This window comes from Thamnophis sirtalis, unplaced genomic scaffold (genome assembly GCF_051295495.1).
Source record: "Thamnophis sirtalis isolate CommonGarterSnake01/CBP01778 unplaced genomic scaffold, rThaSir2_p1.2 scaffold_7, whole genome shotgun sequence".
Lineage (NCBI taxonomy): Eukaryota > Metazoa > Chordata > Lepidosauria > Squamata > Natricidae > Thamnophis > Thamnophis sirtalis.
The window spans coordinates 44251987-44274727 of NW_028261387.1; the positions used below are offsets into that span (position 1 = coordinate 44251987).

The 22741-nt window shown below is 43.9% G+C and overlaps 1 protein-coding gene across 1 annotated transcript; it reads right to left on the reverse strand.

Annotated features, from left to right (window-relative positions):
* Positions 1–8529: 8529 nt before the first annotated feature.
* Positions 8530–20883, reverse strand: GPR61 (G protein-coupled receptor 61). The gene is made up of 3 exons (XM_014075998.2): positions 20643–20883; positions 18979–19102; positions 8530–10908 (listed from the first exon to the last, which is right to left on the reverse strand). The coding sequence occupies exon 3, from the start codon at positions 10533–10535 to the stop codon at positions 9168–9170; it is 1368 nt and encodes a 455-aa protein (XP_013931473.2). The 5' UTR covers positions 10536–10908; positions 18979–19102; positions 20643–20883; the 3' UTR covers positions 8530–9167.
* Positions 20884–22741: the final 1858 nt, after the last annotated feature.

The window sequence follows — 22741 nt, forward strand, 5'->3', positions numbered from 1 at the left end:
GCCTTGTCCACATCCCCGGGGGTAACATCCTGAAACTCAACCCAGAGCTGTTCTACTTGGTCCCCCTGTGCCTCGGCTGGAACTGCAGGTGTGGAGTCCAAGTCCGACCGAAACCGAGCAATCTTGTCCGCTAAGAATTGGGCATATTCTTCAGCTCTGCCCTGCAGGGGTTCCCCCGTCTCCCTTTTGTTCAATAGGGAGCGGGTTATCCTGAACAGGGCGGCTATCCTTTTATATAGTAGTATATAAAAGGAAAAATGAACACAGAGACAAGGGAAAAACAACTCTTGAGACACATACACATTACTGGAGAGCATCTTTAGGTCAGAAAAATTACTCCTGGTGGGTGAGATCTCAGGGTTGAATCATTATATGGGAGTTAAGGAATACTCTTGTGCATTGCAAATTCCTGGTGTCCATTTTCTATACTCCCTGAACTGATCAGTTTTGCTTTCTTAAGAGTTGTTACTATATTTGGCATGCCATGTAGTTTTAATATCTCCATCTGACACCCTCTGAATCTAGAGAGAATTCTGAATAACCATGGCCATTGCTGGTGGGGAATGCTTGGAATCTATTTTCTTACATAGATGGAGGATACCAGGTTATGGAAGGCTTGTTTTTTGAAGTCTTTGGCTACTGTATCCAGAGGAACTGAACCAAAGGTAATTGCTATTGAAAATAAAATTTCTGCAGCTCAAAAAAATAGCAAACATAATGTTTTGTTTCCTCAAAGTCCCTTCTATCAGGACTCATGCAAGATCAACAACAAACTTCAAGGGGGAGGGATGCAATTGAACTAGTTGTTTCAACCTACTACTTAAATCTGAAGAAGGAAGTAGGGAAAGATTATTATTTCTGAAGTGCCAGCAATTCTTTATAGTAAAATTACTCCAGGTCAAAAGGAGGCACGAGGATTCACCCAAATGTTTTTGAACTATAGCTTTCTATGGATGGGTATAGTTTCAGGGCACCCCATAGACAGCACAAATTAAAACAAAATGTCTGACAGCAGGAAGGATGTGTGGTAGGACTGAATACACAGAAGGAGTTATGAAGTTTTCATTCATCCTGGAATCCTAAAGTTCTAGGCCAAAATTGTGATATGTTATCAAAAGGCCAAAGGGACACGATGGCTCAGTGGCTAAGACACTAAGCTTGTCAATCAGAAAGGTCGGCACTTTGGTGGTTCAAAATCCTAGTGCCGCATTACAGAGTGAGCTTTGGTTACTTGTCCCAGCTTCTGCCAACCTAGCAGTTTGAAAGCATGTAAAAAATGCAAGTAGAAAAAACCTTTGGTGGGAAGGTGTCAGCTTCTGCTTTGCTGCTGCTTCAGCTGCCATGAAACGGGAAGGGGGGGGCGTGTATGTGGGAGGGTTTTAATTAATGTGCTGGAGGACTGTTGGAGGAATGTTCTAGGATGTGCCAGTCGTTGGGATTGCGCATGCGTACGTGTTTCCCGCCTGCATCAACGGCCTTCACATTCCATCTTGGCCTGTCCTTTTGAAGTTATCTCACACCTGACATTTGAAGGACTTATGATTGGACTGGAGCTTTGATCCTAAGGGGGGGGAACGGGCTTTGCTATATATCAATTGCTTTCGCGCCATATTATTCAGATTTTGCTTCACTGCTGCTCGCTTACCATTTGTAATTAGTAAAAGTACTTTGGATTTCCAACCCATGGAGTCTCTTGGTTTTCTTTCCTAATTATGGAATGGAGTGGGGCGTGACAAGAAGCAAAATCTGAAAATATCCCTTTCCAGGAGATTTTACGTCTACCGAGAAGGGAAATAATGTCTTCTCCGACCAGAGAGGAGGAAGGCGCCGTTGGAGGGACGGATTCCAGTGAACTGGGACCTCCCGACCTTTCTTTACACCAGCCCAGCCCCTCTGACCGACCTTTGCACGAAGATTTATTTCAACTGCAAATTTCCAGTCAGCCTGAACCTTCCCCCTTACCCCGTTGGTCAACTTCAGTGGGGCAAAGAGAAATAGAGACAAGCTGGAATGCTGGACTCACCCAAAGACCACCTCAACAAACTTCGCTGGAGCAAGGGGCCGTGAGAAAACCTCAGGGGGGTGAGTTCCATGAATATTGGAGCCAAAGAGGCGATGAAGCAGAATGGAGAAATTATCAGCACCAGGGCCCCGTGAGAAGACCCCAGCAGAGTGAGTTACCTGATTATTGGAGTCAAACATTTTTGGAGGACAGGAGGGGGGAGGAGGAAAGAGACTGGAGAAATTGGCAACGTTACCCACGCCAGGATTCTCCCCCACCCCCCCCTCGGCCTGTATCACCCCCTGCGGCTAGAGGTTTCGCTGATCAAAGAGCACCTCCACCCCAGGCTCCCCCCCGAAGACATCGTATGGCTAAAATCCCTCCTTTGCCTGTGCGTTTTAATGGGGCTTCTGCTAGCCTCGCCTCCTTTCTTATGCAGGTTTTTAACTACATGGAGATTTATGGCCGGGACTTTGAATCTGACATTTTAAGGGTCAGAATGGTCCTTTTGTCTTTGGATGGTGAAGCAGCTGCGTGGTCGACTGCTTTGCATATGTCTGGTTCTCCCCTCTTGGGGAATTTCAACCGTTTTATGGCAGCTTTCCGTCGACGTTTTGATGACCCGTTGACTGAGAAGCGAAACAAATTGAAGTTTTTAACTTTTGACCAAGACGACAGGCCTGTCGCCGAATACATCCAGGAATTTCAATGTCTGTCTCAGTACATGAGAGGCTGGGGGGAGGATGCGATGCTGGACAGATTTGCTGAAGGCTTAAACCCTGAAATTTATCAACAATGTGTTAACCGTAACCTGCCGAGACGTTTAATCACTTGGTTTGAGCATGCGGCTGACGCTGAGCTTGACTTAATTCGTCTGCGGTATGCCACTGAAGAAAAAAGGAAGCGGAAAGAAAGGGCTGCCAAGGCCCTCCCCCCTCCTGCTACTCAATTGTTTTCCAAACGCCGAGGCGACGCGAGGGAGCCCCCTTCTGGCTCCTCCAGACCTTTAACATGTTTTCGCTGTGGCAAGCTTGGGCATACCGCCCCCCTCTGTCGGGCGAAATCACCCCTCTCCGCCCAACCCCCTCCCAGACGTGAGGAGAAGCCTGCCAGAGGCTCTGAAAAGAAAAAGAGGGAAACAGCTTTCGCTGGTGAAACCAACCCCCCTCCTCTTGCTCAACCATTGAAGGATGACGCGGATGCTAACTCCTCTTCTTCTGATGACTCAGATGACGACGCTTCACCTCGCTGGGTGAGTTCAAACAAGGGGCCCCTTCTACTCCCTATTGAATTAAAAGTTCCTCCTGAGGGAACACCTGCCACCCTCCTAGCATTACTGGATTCCGGCTGTTCCCGGTCCATGATCAACCCAGCCATGGTTGAGAAATTAGGCCTCAAATTGCGCACTTTGAAAACCCCTATTGTTTTTTGCCAGATAGACGGATCCATTGCAGGGGGGGGGCCCGCCCATTTTTTTACTGAGCCTTTGGAAATGACAATGGGTACCCACACTGAATTAATCTCTTTTGTGGTCGCACCTGGCATGGACAGACCACTTATTTTGGGCATCCCATGGCTCCGGAAATGGAACCCTCACATAAATTGGCGGACAGGCCGCTTGCGTATTCGCTCCAAAGTGCCTCCAGTGGGGGAGGGCTCTCCAACCCAGCCAAACGTCACTAACGTTCCTGAAGTGGCCGCTAGGGGGCAGGAGAGGATTGCAGGAGAGGAGAAAATTCCGAGAGAATATTTGGATCTTAAGGAAGTCTTCAGCGAGCAATCTTCAGACATTCTACCCCCCCACAGGCCTACTGATTGCTCCATTGACATTTTGCCCGGGGTCAAACTCCCAAAACCCCGCATTTACTCCATGTCACCCAGGGAAATGGAGGAGATGCGTTCTTTCATTGACAAAAATTTGAAACGTGGTTTCATTGAACCGGCCCGCCCCAAAGTGGCGGCCCCTGTGCTATTTCGTGAGAAGAAAGATGGGTCTCTTCGTTTATGTTGTGACTTTAGAAATTTAAACGCCATCTGTTCTCAAAACCTCTACCCACTACCCTTGATGAAGGACTTATTGGCACAATTGGGGAAGGGACGCATCTTCACAAAATTGGACCTGCGAGAAGCTTACTATAGAGTACGCATCAAGGAAGGGGACGAATGGAAGACCGCGTTCAATTGCCCTCTTGGTTGTTTCCAGTTCCGGGTTATGCCTTTTGGCCTACAGGGGGCTCCTGCTGTATTCATGCAATTTATTAATGAGATCCTACACGACCACCTCTATAAGGGCGTTATCGTATATCTGGACGATATCCTCATTTATACCCGCACTTACGACCACCACGTCAACCTGGTGCGCACTGTTTTGAAAAAACTCCGTGCTGCCAACCTGTATGCCAAGTTGTCTAAGTGTGAGTTTCACCAAACTACTATTGACTATCTGGGCTATCGTATCTCCCCTGATGGCGTTGAAATGGACCCCGAAAAAGTGAAGGCGGTCACTGAATGGGACGCTCCCAAAACGCGTAAACAGTTGCAAAAGTTTTTGGGTTTCGCTAATTTCTACCGTCAATTTATTCCCTCTTTTGCCGACATTGCTCTACCCATTACTAATTTGCTCAAAACTAAAGGCGACCCGAAACCAAAACCCAGTAAGCCTCTGGACTGGACCATGGAATGCCAGGCGGCCTTCGAAAAGCTTAAACGCCTTTTTGCAGCTGAACCAGTTCTTAAACATCCTGATCTCGACCAGCCGTTCGTTGTCCAGGCGGATGCCAGTGATGTCGCAGTGGGGGCTGTTCTGCTCCAAGCCAATGACCAAGGTAACTTGCAACCTTGCGCGTACACCTCACGTAAACTCACTGACACGGAACGGCGCTGGGCGGTCTGGGAGAAAGAGGCTTTTGCAGTCCGTTGGGCCCTCGCTACTTGGCGCCACTTCCTTGAAGGCTCTAAGCACCCATTTGAAGTGTGGACTGACCACAAGAATTTGGAAGCGTTGCGCACACCGCGCCGTCTCTCCCCAAAGCAGATGCGTTGGGCCCAATATTTTAACCGTTTCAATTTCACTCTGAAGTATATCCCGGGCGGAAAGAACTTCATGGCCGATGCTTTGTCCCGGTTACCTCAGTATAATTGTTCCAAACTGAGTATCGTCCAACCGCTCTTGGCAGCTCCGGTGCTCACACGTCAACAGACCAAGGCCCAAAAGGACGTGCCTCACGATCTGCTTTCTGACCTCAAAGCAGCTCTTCCTCAAGACGACTGGTTCCTGAACCATCGGGACGAGTGCACCATGAGGGACGATCTACCGTGGATTGGTGCTAAATTATACATCCCCGCTTCCCTACGTCTTGTGGTCCTTCGTCGCGCGCATGACTCCAGGATGGCGGGTCATTTTGGGTTCGTCAAAACTTTGCACCTCGTGAAGAGACAATTCTGGTGGCCCTCTTTAAAAAAGGACATTGAACTTTATGTTTCCAGTTGCCCGGTTTGCGCTACCGCCAAAAAGCCACCGGGGAAACCACACGGACTTCTGCAGTCTGTCGCTCGCCCGGTTGCCCCGTGGAAGGAGATTTCTATGGACTTTATTGTGGAGCTTCCCGAGAGCCAAGGGCACACCGTCATCTGGGTGGTTACTGATTTGTTCTCCAAGCAAGTTCACTTCGTGCCTTGCCACAAGATTCCTTCCGCCAAGGCGTTGGCTAAATTATTCCTTTCTCACATATACCGCTTGCATGGGGTTCCCGACCGTATTATCTCCGATCGTGGAGTCCAATTCACATCTAAATTTTGGAAGGAGTTCCTCACGCGCATTGGCTCCGCCCAGGGCCTTAGCTCCGCCTACCATCCTCAGACTAATGGCGGCTGTGAACGTACTAATTCCGTTCTTGAACAATATTTACGTTGTTTCATCAATTACCAACAGGACGATTGGGTGGACTTGTTGCCGCATGCTGAAGTGGCTTATAACAATTCGGTTCACTCCAGCACGGGTTTCACCCCTTTCCGGGTCGTTTACGGCCAGGATTTTGTTCCTATCCCTGAACTGCCTACGGCCCAGCCTCAGGTTCCTTCCGTTGCGGACTGGAGTGAACGTCTCAGTCGCCTCTGGCCCCTCACTCTTTCCACCTTGGACGCTGCCCATAAGGCTCATAAGAAGCAGGCTGATAAAAAACGCTCTCAGCCTTATGAGTACCACGTTGGAGATTTAGTGTATTTGTCCACAAAATTCTTGCATACTACACAAAAGTCGAAGAAATTGGGTCCCAAGTATGTTGGCCCTTTCCCCATTGTGAAGGTTATCAATCCTGTTTCTGTTCGTTTGCAATTGCCCAAACATCTCAACCGGGTCCATCCGGTGTTCCATATCAACCTCATTAAACCAGTTCGAGTCTCCGACCTACGGCCCGCGGATGACCCTCCACCTGCTCCGTTACTTATTGATGGCGACCGTCATTTTGAAGTCCGGGACATTCTGGATTCCCGTCGCCACCGTAATCGCATCCAATACCTTGTGGCTTGGAAACATTTTCCCCCCTCCCACACGGAATGGGTTGATAAGTCCCACGTTCGTGCCCCCCGCTTGCTGCGGAAATTTTATGCTTCTTATCCCGACAAGCCTTGACTTTTCTCTTTCCCTCTCTTGTTTGTTTGTTATTTGTCTGTCTTGTTTGTTTGTTTTTTTTTTTCTCTTCCAGGCCTGACAGCCTTTTTTCCGGGGGACGGCCGGATGTCAGCTTCTGCTTTGCTGCTGCTTCAGCTGCCATGAAACGGGAAGGGGGGGGCGTGTATGTGGGAGGGTTTTAATTAATGTGCTGGAGGACTGTTGGAGGAATGTTCTAGGATGTGCCAGTCGTTGGGATTGTGCATGCGTACGTGTTTCCCGCCTGCATCAACGGCCTTCACATTCCATCTTGGCCTGTCCTTTTGAAGTTATCTCACACCTGACATTTGAAGGACTTATGATTGGACTGGAGCTTTGATCCTAAGGGGGGGGAACGGGCTTTGCTATATATCAATTGCTTTCGCGCCATATTATTCAGATTTTGCTTCACTGCTGCTCGCTTACCATTTGTAATTAGTAAAAGTACTTTGGATTTCCAACCCATGGAGTCTCTTGGTTTTCTTTCCTAATTATGGAATGGAGTGGGGCGTGACAGAAGGTAACAGCGTTCCGCGCACCTTCAGCTTCTAGTCATGCCAACCACATGACCACAGAGACATCTTCAGACAGCACTGTCTCTTCGGTTTTGAACGGAGCTGAGCACTGCCCCCTAGAGTCAGGAACAGCTAGCACATATGTGCAAGGGGAACCTTTACCTTTATCGGAAGGCCATACAGGAAAAAGAGAAATTGTGCTGGATAGGCAATAGAGAAGCATTGGTGCTACAACATAGCCCATGAGAAGCAGTGATTACCTTAGGTGGGCATGAAATGAACTAGGGGAACATGTGTTCCTCCAGTTGTTGCTGAACAACATCAGGATTCTCACCCAGAGTAGCCAATAGTGATGCAGCTCAATGTGTTTTTGAGCCACATCTAGAAAACTGTATGTTCCCCACTTCTGATCTAAGTAATCACATATACAAAAACATGTTTTTCTTTGCATGTACAAGTACAGTGTGAAAGAGGCAATAAGCACAAAACCCCAGGCTTCAGCATAAAAATTGCTAGTAGATTGGGGTGAGGGTTACCTCTAAATGAGGAAAATCACTAGTACATATCATGTGTATTTTAATCTATTAAAGTCAGTGTTTGTCTTTTTCTGTCAGGTGATCCAGTGCAATTTATTAACTGTTATGATTGGATTCAAAGTTTAATGATACATTGCAAACAAGCAGACTACAGGTAGTCCTCGACTTACAACCATTCATTTAATGACAACTCTAAGATACAACAGCATTGAAAAAAACTGACTTAGGATCGTTTTTTAGACACTGGTTGCAGCATTCCCATGATCACGTGATTAAAAATAGGACACCTGGTAACTGGCATGTATTTAGGATGGTTGCAGTATCCTGAGGTCATGTGATCACCTTTTAAGATCTTCTGATGAGCAAAGTGAGTGGGGAAGCAAGATTCACTTAATGTTACTAACTTAACAACTGTAATGATTCACTGAACGACGATGGCAAGAAAGGTAATAAAAATGGGGCAACACTAACAACTCTCTTGCTAACCAATGGGAATTTTGGTCTCAGTAGTGGTTGCAAGTGGAGGACTACCTATATGTAACAGCTTAAAGCAATGAACCAGATCATAGGCTTCATTTTACTAATGCAATGTAAACTCATTGCAATTAAAATCATAGTTCTAATCTATTTCTGATATTGGCCAGGTTCCATCTGCATTAAACCAAGTGGTTTATTTTATTTTGGCTTAGTGTAACAAAAGAATCCAGCCACTGAGATCATCCATGGCTTGTTTACTTTTAACTACAGGAAAAGATTCTTGTGTCTTCTTTAGATTTGTTGACATCTTTAATAGTAAGACAATGTGTAATCCTTCAGAACAGGAGAACGTGGAGCTGCAAAATGTATTCCTACAACATAAAGGTCAGTTGTTCATCCAGTTGTTGCTGTTACCTATCCCTGGGCCTTTTTGTAGCTCACTCATGCCTAGGCCAAATAACAGTGGGCTCTCTCATTTATAATCCTACAAGTCCAAGACAGCCTTGATTAGAAGGTGGATGGAAGGAGTCCAAAGCAGAAAGTAACAATTACTAGAGGAGGGAGGGAAGAAATGAAGGAACAAACAAATGAATGAAAGAAAGAAAAAGAAAGAAAGAAAGAAAGAAAGAAAGAAAGAAAGAAAGAAAGAAAGAAAGAAAGAAAGAAGAAAAGAAAATATTCAGAATAGAGATGTTTCCAACTACAAAGGTTAAGAATGAGTTGATGGGGCGGGTGAGCAATTACCATCCTGTATAAGTCAAAACTAAATGAAATTAACTGGATACTAATAGCAGCTGATTGTCTGTGTGTGGGTTTACTTGAGCAGCACGTTGGAGAGAAAGGGTTCCAATTGCCATGGTGTATTTATTAAATACTCCCCCATATACAAACGTACACATTCTTCCTCAGCTGCTATATTCTGCATTTCACACATCAATAAATCAAGATTGTCAAGTGCAAAAAAAGAAGAAGAAGAAGAAGAAACCTAGCTACAGCTCAGGCTTCGGTGAGCATGCTGCTCTGATGTAGTTATCAGAGGCGGTGATATCACTGTTCATGTGATGCTCCAGGAATTCTGAGGTCTCTTCTGCAATTTGTCCTGGGATCCGGAAATCAATGGTAGCTTGGTCCCTTTTGGGGCTAGGCTGGGTAAGAGCATTTCTGGCCTCAGCGTGGCAATCTGTTCCTTGCAGGAACTGCAAGAAGTTCTCCTCAATGGAGCCTTCTCTGCTGGGTAACCTGAGATCCTCCTCTGGTGGTTGCTTGAAGAAACAGGTGAGGTGCTTGCTGAGCTCTCCTCTGATCTGTCGGTTGAGGCATCCATAGAAGAAAGGGTTGGATGTGAAGCAAAAATAACCAATCCAAGTGACCACATTCTCCGTCTGCTGGCCAGGAAAATGGGAGCTCAGCACCGAGTAGAGATGGAAGGAGAAATAGGGCAACCAGCAGAAGAGAAATTGTCCCCCCACTGCTAGGAGGATGATGAAGGCCTTCCCACCCCCAGACGTCCTCTGAGGGGTAGTTCGAGGGGCTCCTGAACTAGTCACCATTGTGGACCTACTACTAAGAGATTCTGATCGTTGCCGTGGGGTATCCATCCAAGTGGGGAGTGGACCATGGTGCATGGCAGCTACTCGGGCCACTTTAAACATATTACAGTAGACCACCAAAATAATGGAAACTGGCAGGAGGAAGTAGAAAACAGCAAAGAAAATCACAAAAAACTTGCAGTAGGCACTTTGGCTCCACTGCAAGGAGCAGGTCTGTCCATTGTAGGCTAGGGATCTATTGATATGGTCTTGGGAAAGCCATCCCAGGATGGGGATGATGGACATAACTACTGCCTTGATCCAAACCCCAACCAGGACACAGACCACCAGGCTTACAGTCATTTTGACCTCATAGCGCATGGGGTGCACCACATAGTAGTAGCGCTCTACATTAATAGCTGAGATTGAAAGGATACACATGGTGATGAAGCAAATACTCAGGAAGAGATAGGCATGACATATGGCATCCTCAAAGGCTGTGCCATCAAAGAAAGTTGAGCTGGACAGCATGGCTAGAGGCATTAGAGTAATAGCAGCCAAAAGATCCACCAAGCAGAGGTGGAACACAAAGACAAACTTCCTCAGTGCTGGGGTTTTGACAATGACCGTCATAATGGCTACATTGCCCACAATGGCTGTCAAATCAATCAAAAGCATGAAGAAGAGACCCACAGACTTGGAGGCCACATCTCTGGGCTTGGTGTCTAAGCTAGAATTGAGAAGCATAGAACTTTGGGATGCCTGAAGCAGCCTCCTGATCCTGGCAGGATTCCGTACCCACGGGGTGGGAAGAACAGAAGGCTCCATGGAGATTAGCACCTCCCTTTACAAGTCCATCACCCATCCTATTCTGGGTCCCCAGAAAGTAGTCAGAGAGAATCAAGAGAGATGGTGGTGTGCAAGCAGCCACTAGCCATATCGTTTGCCAACATTCAAGTCCAGCAGGTCTTTGGAGTATACTTATACTTTCCAGTACCACACAGTTCTGTGAGCCATTATAATCAGGGGATCTGCTTAATTCACCAAATCTGTTTCATCTTGATTGTATGTCCTAGGATATAGTAGCATGGCAGTGTAGAAAGTCCGTAGGACCCAGCCTGAAGAACAGTCCCTTCCTTGCTAAGTGTATAAAGCTTTACTGCATCTTGCAACATGCTGTTTCCGGGGCAAATCTTTGCACCTGAAAGAAAGGCAGATATATTTACAGATTAAACACTGTGTCAACCAAAGCTGTTCAGAGCTGCCAGAGCTACATTTGGGGCTGACTGAAATGGGCAGTTCTGCCTTTAAAGCAGATTGTCCTTTTCAGGGGAGCCACTTGGACAGTTGCTGTGAAAGTCAGGCCCTTTGAACTTTCTGGAATATAATAAGTATGGTCTGTTTCAGGGGACCTAGAGTGGGTGCGCCCAAGAAAGGAGAGTGAGATTCTGAGTTCGGCCCCCAGCCTACTGAGAGTTGAGTCCTCAATGAGAATGTGCATCTAACCATACATTTATCCTGCATAAAACCAGAGGTTAAGTTGGATTGTTTCTGAATAGGCAATTTTTATTTTATACATTCCCATCCCATTTTCCGCCCATGTTAATAATGTGAAGAATGCGGGAGACATCTCAGCAGTGGAAAGATAGGGTTAAAAGAGAGTAGAAATCCCACTGTGGATAATCGCTAGCAACTGAGAGAGGAAGACATGTAAAAGACAGAAGAGATATACAGCAGACCAGCACTTGATTTGGCTCTTTCCTCTGAGTGGAATTACCACGTTATGATTGTAGATGAAAGTGCTAACCTTGTGTGCACTACTAGAAGATGGGTAACTACTCTGAATAAAGAGTACATACCTTTTTGAGCACAGAATCAGTCATGACTGCAAGAATTGTTGAGATCCATCAAATCTTACTGCCCCAAAAACTTCTTCAAAGATGATGAAAGTCTTTTCCTGGCATTTGGATAAGGATACACTATGCTTACTATTAGTATTCAGCCCACACAGCTGAATAAGCGGGCCATGGAAGGATTTTTAAAATGTATGTTTGGGACTGCCCTTATTAAAGAAGCTTTGAATTTCACATGATAGGTTTGTTTTGTCAAAAAAAAGAAATAAAACAGGGCATATCCATGGCTTAATATTTTTTTTCTTTACACGTAGGACAAATAGTTCAGATACTGCAAAGCAAGAGTTAGCAGTTGCTTGCTATCATAATGTGGGCATCATCTGGTGATGAATGTTAAGGGCCAACTCTTAATATATTATTGTCTTTCTATAGAAAAGGAATCTTTACAAAGACAGTTGGTCTCCACAGACTTTGGAATGCCTTGAGTGATGATCCTGTCAAGGCCTTTGTTGTTCTATGTAGCATTGAAATAAAATGGACCACTGAGAAGATTATTCTTAGGATCACTCTCTAGTGCTCTGGAGAAAAGTTTTCTGTGATACACTGGGTAGTAAAACTATTTAATAGATAACTAGAAGGTAAATGCTAGCTTGCCATTAATTGATCAGATAGACATTCATGTCCATAATTTTGCTTTCCATTGCATCCTCAAGTAGCCACCCAAGAGAACTTTTTAGAATGATTAAAGAGTTATATATCCTATAAAACATGTTAGAGACCTCCAAAATCTGCTGTGACAGATCTGCAAAGGTACTTTGATGGTAAAAGTGTCATCCATCTTCATGCCACTTTTAACTTGGTTTTAATATTGAGGTATAAAGTTCATCTTGGCTTAATCGTAAGGAACCGTTTTCAATATCTGAGGCAGAAGACATGGACAAAATGCTAATATGTATCCTCTTGAACCCTGCCAATCCTGATTTTTCCAAAAAGCCCAAAGAAGGATGACTAAGTGGATCCATAGAGTGGTGAACATGTCTTTGTGTGATCGAGTGATAACAGCCGGTTGCCTATCCTCTCCTAAATAAGCCCTCCCTAGCTCCAAGGATGCTGATACATATGTCCTTTGCTAAGGAAATATGCTTGAGAAGGTGATGTCTATGCTCCTTTTTTGTGTTCTTAAAAGCGATTGATTACACTGACTCTTTTAAACTGAGTTTAGGCATGGCTGGGGACAGAATCAGCCTAAGTGACCTTGGCAGATGATTTCCTGCAAAAGAAAGACAGAGGGAATGTGACTGATTGATCCTGCCTTGTTTTTCAGTATATAATTTTGATCTCATTGATCAGGATTATGCCTGTGAGCTGGGACTGCTGTATTATAGTGGTTCGTTTCCTATTTTTAGTGTTGATCTCAGAAACCAGCTAATGTATGTGCTGCCACGAGGCTTTATCTTGTCCAAAATAGTAACATTAACATATTTTGAGACATTGAGTTATCAATATGCTAGGGATACTCGATTCTATTTAGTTTCAAAAAGTTTTTCAGATTTTTTTTTCAACTTTACCCACACAAAGAATTTTATTAGCTTTCATTAAAGGAACCCCACTTTTTTCATGTATCCATCTGAGCTTGAAAAACAGGTGGAGTTGTTGTAAGAGTAGCATTAACTTTAATGAGTACATTCTTTAAAACAACAGTATCCTTTTATTTCAGGTTGAAAAAAGTCAGACTGCTTTAATACATAGCAAGGAAGTGATTCACTTATGCCAGATCCAAAGTACTTCTTCCAAAGCACATGGAGGCCTAATATAAACCATCTGAATAACAGACTGCATATTTTGAATTAGTATTGGGACAAAGAGATAAGAGGGTTGAAAGCCAACAGACAAGACAGAAACCATCCAGGAAAATTATCCCTGGAAGTGGAGAATCTTCCTTTCCTAAATTGGGTGTCACTTCTAGAATTCCTAGATAGGGAAAGACAGTGTCTGTTGTTCACCTCAAGTGTAGGTTACTGTAACTGTGTTTCATCCAAAAGCCATAGCTGATGCAAAATATGGTGGCCATAGGAAATTATGTTGTAATCCTAAGAGTGAGAAGGTAAAATACAAATATACTTGTAATTGCTGTTACTTATTGGAAGATACTTATCTATAATATTTCCTTTTTCTATTTCTTTCTTTGTACTTTTTGAAATTACTTATTACTTTTCTTTCCTTTTTTATTTCAAAATTTTGTTTCTTTTAAAAATGTCTTTAATAAAAATTACACATGCACAAAATATAATGGCCATGTCATTGAGCGAGACATGCAGATAGCCCTATATATTATACCTCTGTTGAAGCAATTGGACTGGCTGCCAATTATTTATTTACTGCAGGATCCAATCTAGTCGGCCACCAGAACCCAAAGATTTAGCCTTTCAAGCTTTTGGGCTCGTGCTGGAGCCCATCATCAGGGAACTTCTCTCTCATTAGAATATGTGCACTGGGCTGTTCTACATGTTGTATTTATATGGTGCCTAGTTGTGTGTAGTTCTTAATTAGGGTATTGGGGGCTCGCTATTGAGTCATTATTTATTTATTAAATTTATTTTTATTTATATCCCACCTTTATTGTTTTTAGAAATAACTAAATAACTCAAAGTGGCGAACATGTTTAGCACACCTTCCTCTTCCTATTTTTCCCACAACAACAACCTTGTGAGGTGAGTTGGGCTGAGAGTGACCAGTCCAAGATTACTCGGCTGGCTTTCATAGCTAAAGAAGGACTTGAACTCACAGTCTCCTGCTTTCCTGCTTTTTGGTTTAGCTTTAACCACTAGACCAGGGGCCTGCGGGCCGAATCTGGCCTGCGGGGTGCTTAGATCTGGCCTACAAGACAACTTGGAAACAATGAAGAACCGGCCTGCAGTCCCTCTGTCAGCAAAAATGGACTCCTGAGCTTCATTTCTGGCTGCAATGGCCTCCTACAACCCTCTGCCAGTGAAAACATGCAGCCCTCCCAAGCTCCATTTTCACTAGCAGAAGGTTGAAGGAGCCCGTCACAGCCAGAAATGGAGCTCGGTAGCCCATTTTCCCTGGCAGAGCACTAGAGCCATCACAGGCACCCCCAACATGAGTGACATCGAGCCAGCCAGGCCCACTCTGGCCACACCCACCCTGCCTCCCTGAGGTCAAACACAACCCTGATGCGGCCCTCAATGAATTCGAGTTTGACACCCCTGCACTAGACCAGCCTGGCTCTCAATTAGCTCCCAATCCAGATTCAGTGTTTTAATTCTACATATAACATCCTAAGCAAAGTTTTTTCATGATAGATCGAGGCAAACCTACTTTACAATGATCTACCTTGAACTGATTTCTGCATAATTTCCTTGCTAATTAATGTGATTTATATTGTTTCAATTTATTGTGCATGATTACATTTTTTTCTTCATTTGGAAACCACTTTTGAAGATAATTATGCAGAAAGCTAAATACTGTAAAAGTACATTAATAATAATGTGATTGCAAATATTTATATCTTAACAATCTATTTGAGTTCAAATTATAGTAAGTGAAGCATTATTGCATTAAAATATGCTAGCTATGTTTACACATAACATTAGAATATAAACTTTTGTGCATAAGCCACAATGGCTATATTCACACATTGCCTTAAACAAAAACAAAAAACCCCACACCCCCATTATGTTTTACCAATATCTGTAATTCCAGCAAAGACCCTGGGGACATGGGTATCTTTTAAACAACAATGCTTTCAATACCAGTTTCCCTAGAATAATTTCCATAAAATTCCCTGTTTAGTTGATTGGCAGTTTCCTGCTTCACCATGGAATTTTAGGAAAAGCGTGGGGGGATTTAAGTGTTCTTCACAATTTGCTCAGTTCAGTTTCAGATGATAGTACAGGTAGTACTTGCTTAATAACCATTCATTCAGAGGCTGTTCAAAGTTACGATGGTGCTGAGCAAACAGTAGTTATCACCAGTCCTCGAAATTACAGTCATTGCAGTATGACCCTCGATGATTATATGACTAAAATTTGGGTGGCTTGGCAGTCCAGCCACATTTATGACCGTGGCCTCAACTCTCCACCCCACACCTATCTACCCCACCATCTCTGCCATTTTGGCCACCCTGCAGTCTAGTGCCCCTGATGCCCTGTTGCCCTGCATTCCGCCACTCCTGCTGCTCCTGCGCTCCCTGCTGTTCCCCAGCTGACTTCTACCATCATCTTCTCACTACTACTGCTGAGGTGTGCCCAGCCTAGGCATCTGCTGGCCCTTCATGAGGCCTTCATAGCAGCCATATATTTCCTCACCCATCTCTGCTAAATGCATTGCATGAGGTGATGAGGGCCCGAGTGATTGTGTGAAGGGCTCCCACAATCTAGGAAAGGAAACAAGCTGGGCAAAGGTCTTCCTGGCCATTGCTATCAACTGTTCCTCAAGCAGGAACTGTATGTCCAGAAAGATCCCCAAACTGTGCATCATCATTGAATGGGGATACGCTACCACATCCAAGGACAAAGGCAGAATATGTCCAGACCTGGATGATCCAAACTTGGTCTTGGAAGGATTGTGTCAGAGACAGTTCCTTCCCATCCAAACCTGCACAGATCATCCAAAACTGTCTCAGTACTTAAACCTAAATGAAATGGGTCTAGATAATTCATTTCTTCCAAAATTCCCATCAGCTACAAATGAACCACCTTCTTAACATTGCCCACAAAGAAAATTGAAGTCTATAGTTAAAGAAAATTGTTGAATCCAAGGATTACCATTTGAAGGGGCATGCCACCCACTCCATGTAAGATGCCAACAGGGGTTACCTTCTTAGTCTCTTTAACAACCCTGGACAAACCAGATCCAGTAAGCAGATAGCTAAGCTGATGCCATAGAGAGCCAGTCCACATCTTTAAGAGTCACCAGCTCAAACACATCTCAGATCACACTACCAGATCAAGCTCTAAGCACCTTGGCCTGCCCTGCCCAGACTGAGTCTAAGGTAAAACAAATTTGAGCAACTTTAGTCACCAGATATCCTGAGTAATCCTCACAGAAGCCCAGTAAATGTTCCAGGGGCCTGCCCATCCAGCAGGAACTGGGTAATCCTAAACAAGGCTGCTGGACAGCTATCAGCATACATAGTAAGAGTGGAGAAATATTGATGTCTTACTGCCTTTGTCACTATAAAGTAGGCACTAATATTGGCTCTTATATGCGTCCAGTTAGATTCACTTCAAGTCTTCCCACAGCAGTATTCTAGGAATCCCTTCTGGTATTTCATCTTCTGGATTTTCCATTGGGAAAGCAGGGTGAACTCCATAATCATGTACAGCAGAAGTGGGGAACTATGGTTGCTTTATGACTTGTAGACTGCAATTCCTAGAATTCCAAAGCTGGCTCAGGAATTCTGGAAGCTTAAGTCCACATGTCCTAAAAGGGCCATAGTTCCCCATCCCTGATATACAGGGAGTGGTTGCATAGGAATAACACAAACTAAGGCCCCAGCCAAGACACTCACCAGATCCTCAGAAAACCCCAAGCTCTCTCTAGAACCCCATTGGTCCATTGGCCCTTGGGATGAACCAATCAAATCGGCCCTGCCTTCCTGCAGAAAACAGTGACACCAGTGAGTCAAAAAGCAACCAGGAAATGATTTGTCCGTGGCAATGGACTAATGTCAATGACCACTACCTGATCAAATCTCAACTACCCTGAAAAAAAAAATTGTAGCATATACATCTCTGGCATATACCTGGGCATCAATAACTTGGGACAAAGCCCACAGTTGCCCTGTAGGCCACAAATTTCTAAGCTGCCCCAGAATCAGTGCCATCAAAGAGCAACAGCCTTGGGGACTCTATTGCCAACCAAGATATTACTAATTCATTATCTATTGCCAAATAATACGAATTTAGCCTTCAGAATTCAGTAAAATCTTCCCCTTTTTAACTGCATCTATGTAAGTTGGTAGGCTGCTACAAGTGGCTGCTAAAAATACAACAGTTTCATGCTGTAAGTGTTGATTTAGAAACTTCAAGCCTCTTTCAGAATTTCCTTCAGCAATTTTCTCTTTTTTTCAGACTGTTATTGAAGGGTGAATTAATTTTTCTCTGTTGTAAAGATTTTCTTAGTGTACCTTCACAATTCTGAGAAGGACAAACCAGTTAAAGGGTTTTGCGTATAATATTTCAGTGAAATGATACCCTCACAGATATAATGGAACCTGGCAGAAAATTGAAGAAGAGTAAATCCTCTAACTCTTTGCTCATTAATGCTTTTATGTTTGTAGGAGAAATATCACATCTTTCTTAAAGGAAAAAGGTTTAAAGAAAAAAGGTTTGATTTTGTCCAAATTAGGGAACTTATCTATAAAGGCTTTTTTTAAAAACTTTGGTACACTATGGCATATGGTAAGGGAAGATGACCAGCAGGATCCAAGAAGTATAAAAGCAAAATCAATGAAGAGAGGTGAAAGGCTTTTTAAAAATCATTCTAAATAAACTCCTGCCAGCGATTTCTGATCTAAGACATTCATGTTCTACATATGCTCACAATGTCCACCTGGAACATGACAAGATAAAAGCTGCCTTGTTCTCCTATTGATTCAGTATTGGCTAGGAGCAATCCAGCCGGATTTCAGAAAGAAAGATTTCCCTGGTCTTTTGAACTGGACGTCCCATTGACGGATATACAAGGCATGGAAGCTTTTTCTGAAATCCAAGTGCCAGAAGAAGATGTAATTCAGAACAAGCTAAATATGGCTAAATATAAGCACATACAGCTGACTGACATTTATTGTTTGAAGCCAATTGAATGCCAGGAAATTAGAAGAAATGATTAAGTCATTTTGATGAAATTATGGTCAGGCAGATATCCCCAGTGAGAATGATACTCATACATTTTTCTTTAAACACCTGCAATTAGAAGACATAGTGTGGACAGTGTAATTAGCTGATTAACCAGAGCACAAACCTCCATTGTGAACTCTTCTGGACCTGAGGGCTAAAGGTGGCGTTCTAAAAAGTGGCCAGGAACGGTACCTAGAGATTTAAGGTATAAAATAGGTAGCTTAAATTCCAGTAAGGCTTAAGGTTCTAATTTTGCTTCTTAATTATTGCTTTCTCCAATCCTCCAATAGAAAAATGGGCCAATTTGTCTGGCCTCACCTATTCTTGGCATTCCTGCTCTGTCATGTTAGTTCCCAAGCCCACTAGTGAGACTACGCAACTTAGCATGACTAGCAGGCTAAACAACACCTCTTACAAGAATAGAGAGCTTTGATGCATGAGATAATAAGGATTTTCTTTTCTACTTGATCCTCCCATGCATTTGGGTTGCTTATGTCCCATATCAAACCTGAAGGATCTGCAGAAGCCACTTGAAGGATATGCAGACGCACTTACCCACTTGAGTTGCTCTGAAGCAGACAATTGCTGGCCAGTCATCTTGCTTTCAAGAAGGTCCATGCTGCTGCCCTGGAAATATCCCTTTGCACTCCAGTTCAACAAATAGGTTTGGAGCACAGCACTGATAGGGAGTAAAACAAAACAAAATAAAAGCAAAGTGTGTCTATCTATGACTTCAGCTTTGCCCTGGATAATATTAACTTACTCACTTATTTTGCCAAAATCTGATTAGGTCTAGCAGTATCCATGAATGGAGCAGAAATCCATTCTGGCCTCTAACTGGACTCTCTGGGAATTCCCAAAAATCACTAGTTGAGCACTTATTTATATTTTTCCCAATGTACCTTCTTCTTTTTTCTATCTCTTTACCCAAAACTCTCAACCAAGCAGCTCTTTCCATAGACTGGGATGGAAGCACCCTTTTTATCCCCCTGGCAGCTCTATCACCAACTTCTCCCTCATCTTACCAGACAAAGACGACTTCTTTCATTTAGTGTTCCTGCAAAAGAAACAAGCACCCACAAAGTATTTATCTCTTCTATAAAATGAGAGTTTCCCCTCATTCCCCATACCTCATAATTCCTCATGAACAAATATATGCTCCTTGATTATTTATTTATTTACTTACAAATCAAAGCTATAGGCCATCCCACTCATAAAAAGGTATACAGTTAAAAACAATCCAAACCAGAAGAAAGTGTATCCAGGAATGAAAATACCACACGTATAAATACAAATTCCCCACAGTGGCACACTCTCCCTAACCTGAGGAAAAACTCAAGTCTTCAAAGCCAGGATTGGGGCAACTCAATTGTCCAGGTGTCGCTATTCCAGAGGACAGATGCCATGACAGAGAAGACATGCCATCCGTCTCTTTTCGGATGGCCTTGTTTTAAAGATAGGACCCCAGAGCATGCCACTGTTAGACTTTACTGGACGGTTCAGATACTATAGCTTCCAAATGTTGCTGAAATTCTTACCGGCAACTCTCCTCATCTATCAGCAGTAGTACATGTAAGGTAAATATAGTCTTCAAGAAACATCCACTCACACACACAAGCTCAAATCCTGCTCACATCAATTTCCTCCACTGTCCTGCCTCCAGCCTTGTGAGAAAAAAAGCCCCACCCCCACCCCCAAAAAACTGGGGTTTCCATTCTTTCTTCTGCTCCTTCCCATCTGAAATGAATGGACACCTCCTACTCTGGCCGAAATGCCATCACTCCTATCTGTTGTTCCTGTTCAAGAAACCTTGTCCTAGGCTACTCCTACTGTCGGTGTAGTACTTGGAGACCAGCAGTAAAGAAACAGGCCTCAGTTTATGCCAGAAGGGAGGCGAATAGGAATCCTGAATGGAGAAAGGATTAGAAGAGGTTGATCTTGCTCATCTCTTTGCTCTCCTGCGGGAGAAATCTGCTCCCAACATCACATGCAAAAAGAATCCTCCCCAAATAGCTTATGCTCTCATTGCTCTCTTTCTCTCTCTCTATAGTCCTGTACTTATCTCTGTCTCAGCATCTTTGGGAGAATGGACTGGATACTAACCTACACACAATCACCTGGATGATGGGAAAGCACTAGCAATCTACTACCCCAGATGCCTGCAAGTTGCTGTCTGGCCACAACTGACCCTCCCCTCTGCTCCCAGTTCCAGTTCATACCTTCCCTAGGTAGACTTCCAGCATACTGGATATCTCCTGCTTCTCTTCCACTGTAACTGATGCACAGATCCACTGCAGTGAAGGGTGAGAGGCAGCCAAGAGCTTGGGGAGAGTCTCAGCTTCTGGGTCCTAGATGCCTCCTGATTTCCATTTCAGTCTTTTAAATTTCTCCTGGTACGCTACAAGTGGTAGGGCAGGAAAAATGTCAGCCCTTAAAATAAAGACATGTTCAGGATGGCTTCCAGACTTCTCCAGCCCTAAAACATCAGGAATGAAGAGAATGTAGATTATAATACTAATGTGAAGTTTACCTCCATTTACCTTGTTCCAGGTTTCAGAATCATGCTTTGCCTTCTTCTTTGAAAAGACCAGCAGAACAAAAAGGTAAATACCTGAAAATAGCACGCTCTATAAAACCCAAGATTTTCCAGATGTGGGAACTAGCTGGAGCTTTTTAAAAAAAAAAAAAAAACCAAGGCTCTGGGTTTTGTTTTTTACTGTTGCCTACCATGATGAGCAGGATTGGTTCCGACTTCCCTTTCTGCTCCACAGAGGGGCTCCAGCCTCCCATATCTCTGTATGAAATAAACATGCAATTGGTAGTCCCATCTAGGTTACAGCTGCTATTTCCTGGCAGCAGTTCACACAAGTACAGCCCTGCATCGAGCCAAACCAGGTCAATAGTTAACTGCCTTTAAGTGGCCACATTTCTTCCAGTCACGACTGGGCCATGCTGACTGATAAAGCAAGGATCTGAAAAGCACTCTCTCCTCCTCCTCCTCCTCCTCCTCCTCCTCCTCCTCCTCCTCCTCCTCCTCCTCTCTCTCTCTCTCTCCCTCCCTCCCTCCCTCCCTCTCCCTCTCTCCCCCTCCCTCTTCCTCTCCCTCATTTTCCTTTTGTGTTGTAGGAAGTTAGCACCCACCCCTCACCTAGAAAAATGAAATATCCTGGGAAATATTGAAAAGGCAGAATATTATATTTCCCTGGATAAGAAATGGAGAAACACATTTTTAGGCAGGAAGCAGACTCACTCTTAATAGCTCCCATCTTTGTCAATTGGGCATTAAAAAAATCCTGGGCCAGTCTATTCTACATAACATCCCTTCAGCTTCAGGATGATGGGATTAAGGCATGATAGTATTAGCCCTTTACCCATCTCACCACAGGGCACCTGGGAAGAAGCAATGCTCAACCAAACCTGGACTCAAGATAGCCTACAGAATTGCCCCTGCATGGCTCCATGGGAGTCTGACGACCAATCAGAATAGATCAAGATCAAAAGCAAGAGAGAGGTCATAAAGCCAGGAACTTTCAGCATCTTGGTCTCTTTTCTTCTTCACCCAACATATGAAAGCATGTGATCCCTCTTTTCTGTTCAGGAGCTCAAGCCATATGATCCTGTCCACCGTTAAACCATCTTTCCAAGCAGCCTCTATGTTTCCAGTGTCTTTTCCCCCACTTGGAACTGAACCCAGGATGACATTTCTTCCAACAGTGTATTTCTTTCACAGTGAGATATGGCAACATCTTCAATCATCTAGTGGACTGTATGGAGTCTCTGGGCTGCAAAAGCCACCTGCTTCCAGTTCAGCTGGCTTCTATAATCTCTGTCAATTCTCTTGCCTTTTGGAAAAGCCATACCCACCCCCCATGCCTCCCTCTCCCCATACTGCACAACGTAAAGCAATCTTTATAAACGTAAAGCTCTCCCCCATGTCTTGGATTAGGATATTTGGGTGGGCCCGTTAAGTTGGGGAATGATGGCAGTTGTTTTTATATAATGCTTTTTAACTTTGGGAGGCTGCTCAGAGTTTACTTATTTATTTATTTGTCAATAAGTACAGGGAAACAAGTATGAAAAAACACATGAAAAAATGGCACAAATAAATGGATAAAGTAAGCAAAACATAGCCATTAACACATAAAAAGAGAACATATAAATGGAACAGTAGGACAGGGATGGTGGGCACGCTGGTGTGCTTATGCACGTCCGCCTTAGGGACCTTTTAAGAAATGCGTAAGGTCCACGGTAGATAGCTTAAGGTAAAAGGTATGGGGTTTAGAGGAACTAACAACAGGATCAGGTAGGGTATTTCACA

What these genes read in the sequence shown, in the direction of transcription:
- GPR61 (XM_014075998.2), bottom strand. Translation starts at nt 10,535, where the DNA reads ATGGAGCCTTCTGTTCTTCCCACCCCGTGGGTACGGAATCCTGCCAGG.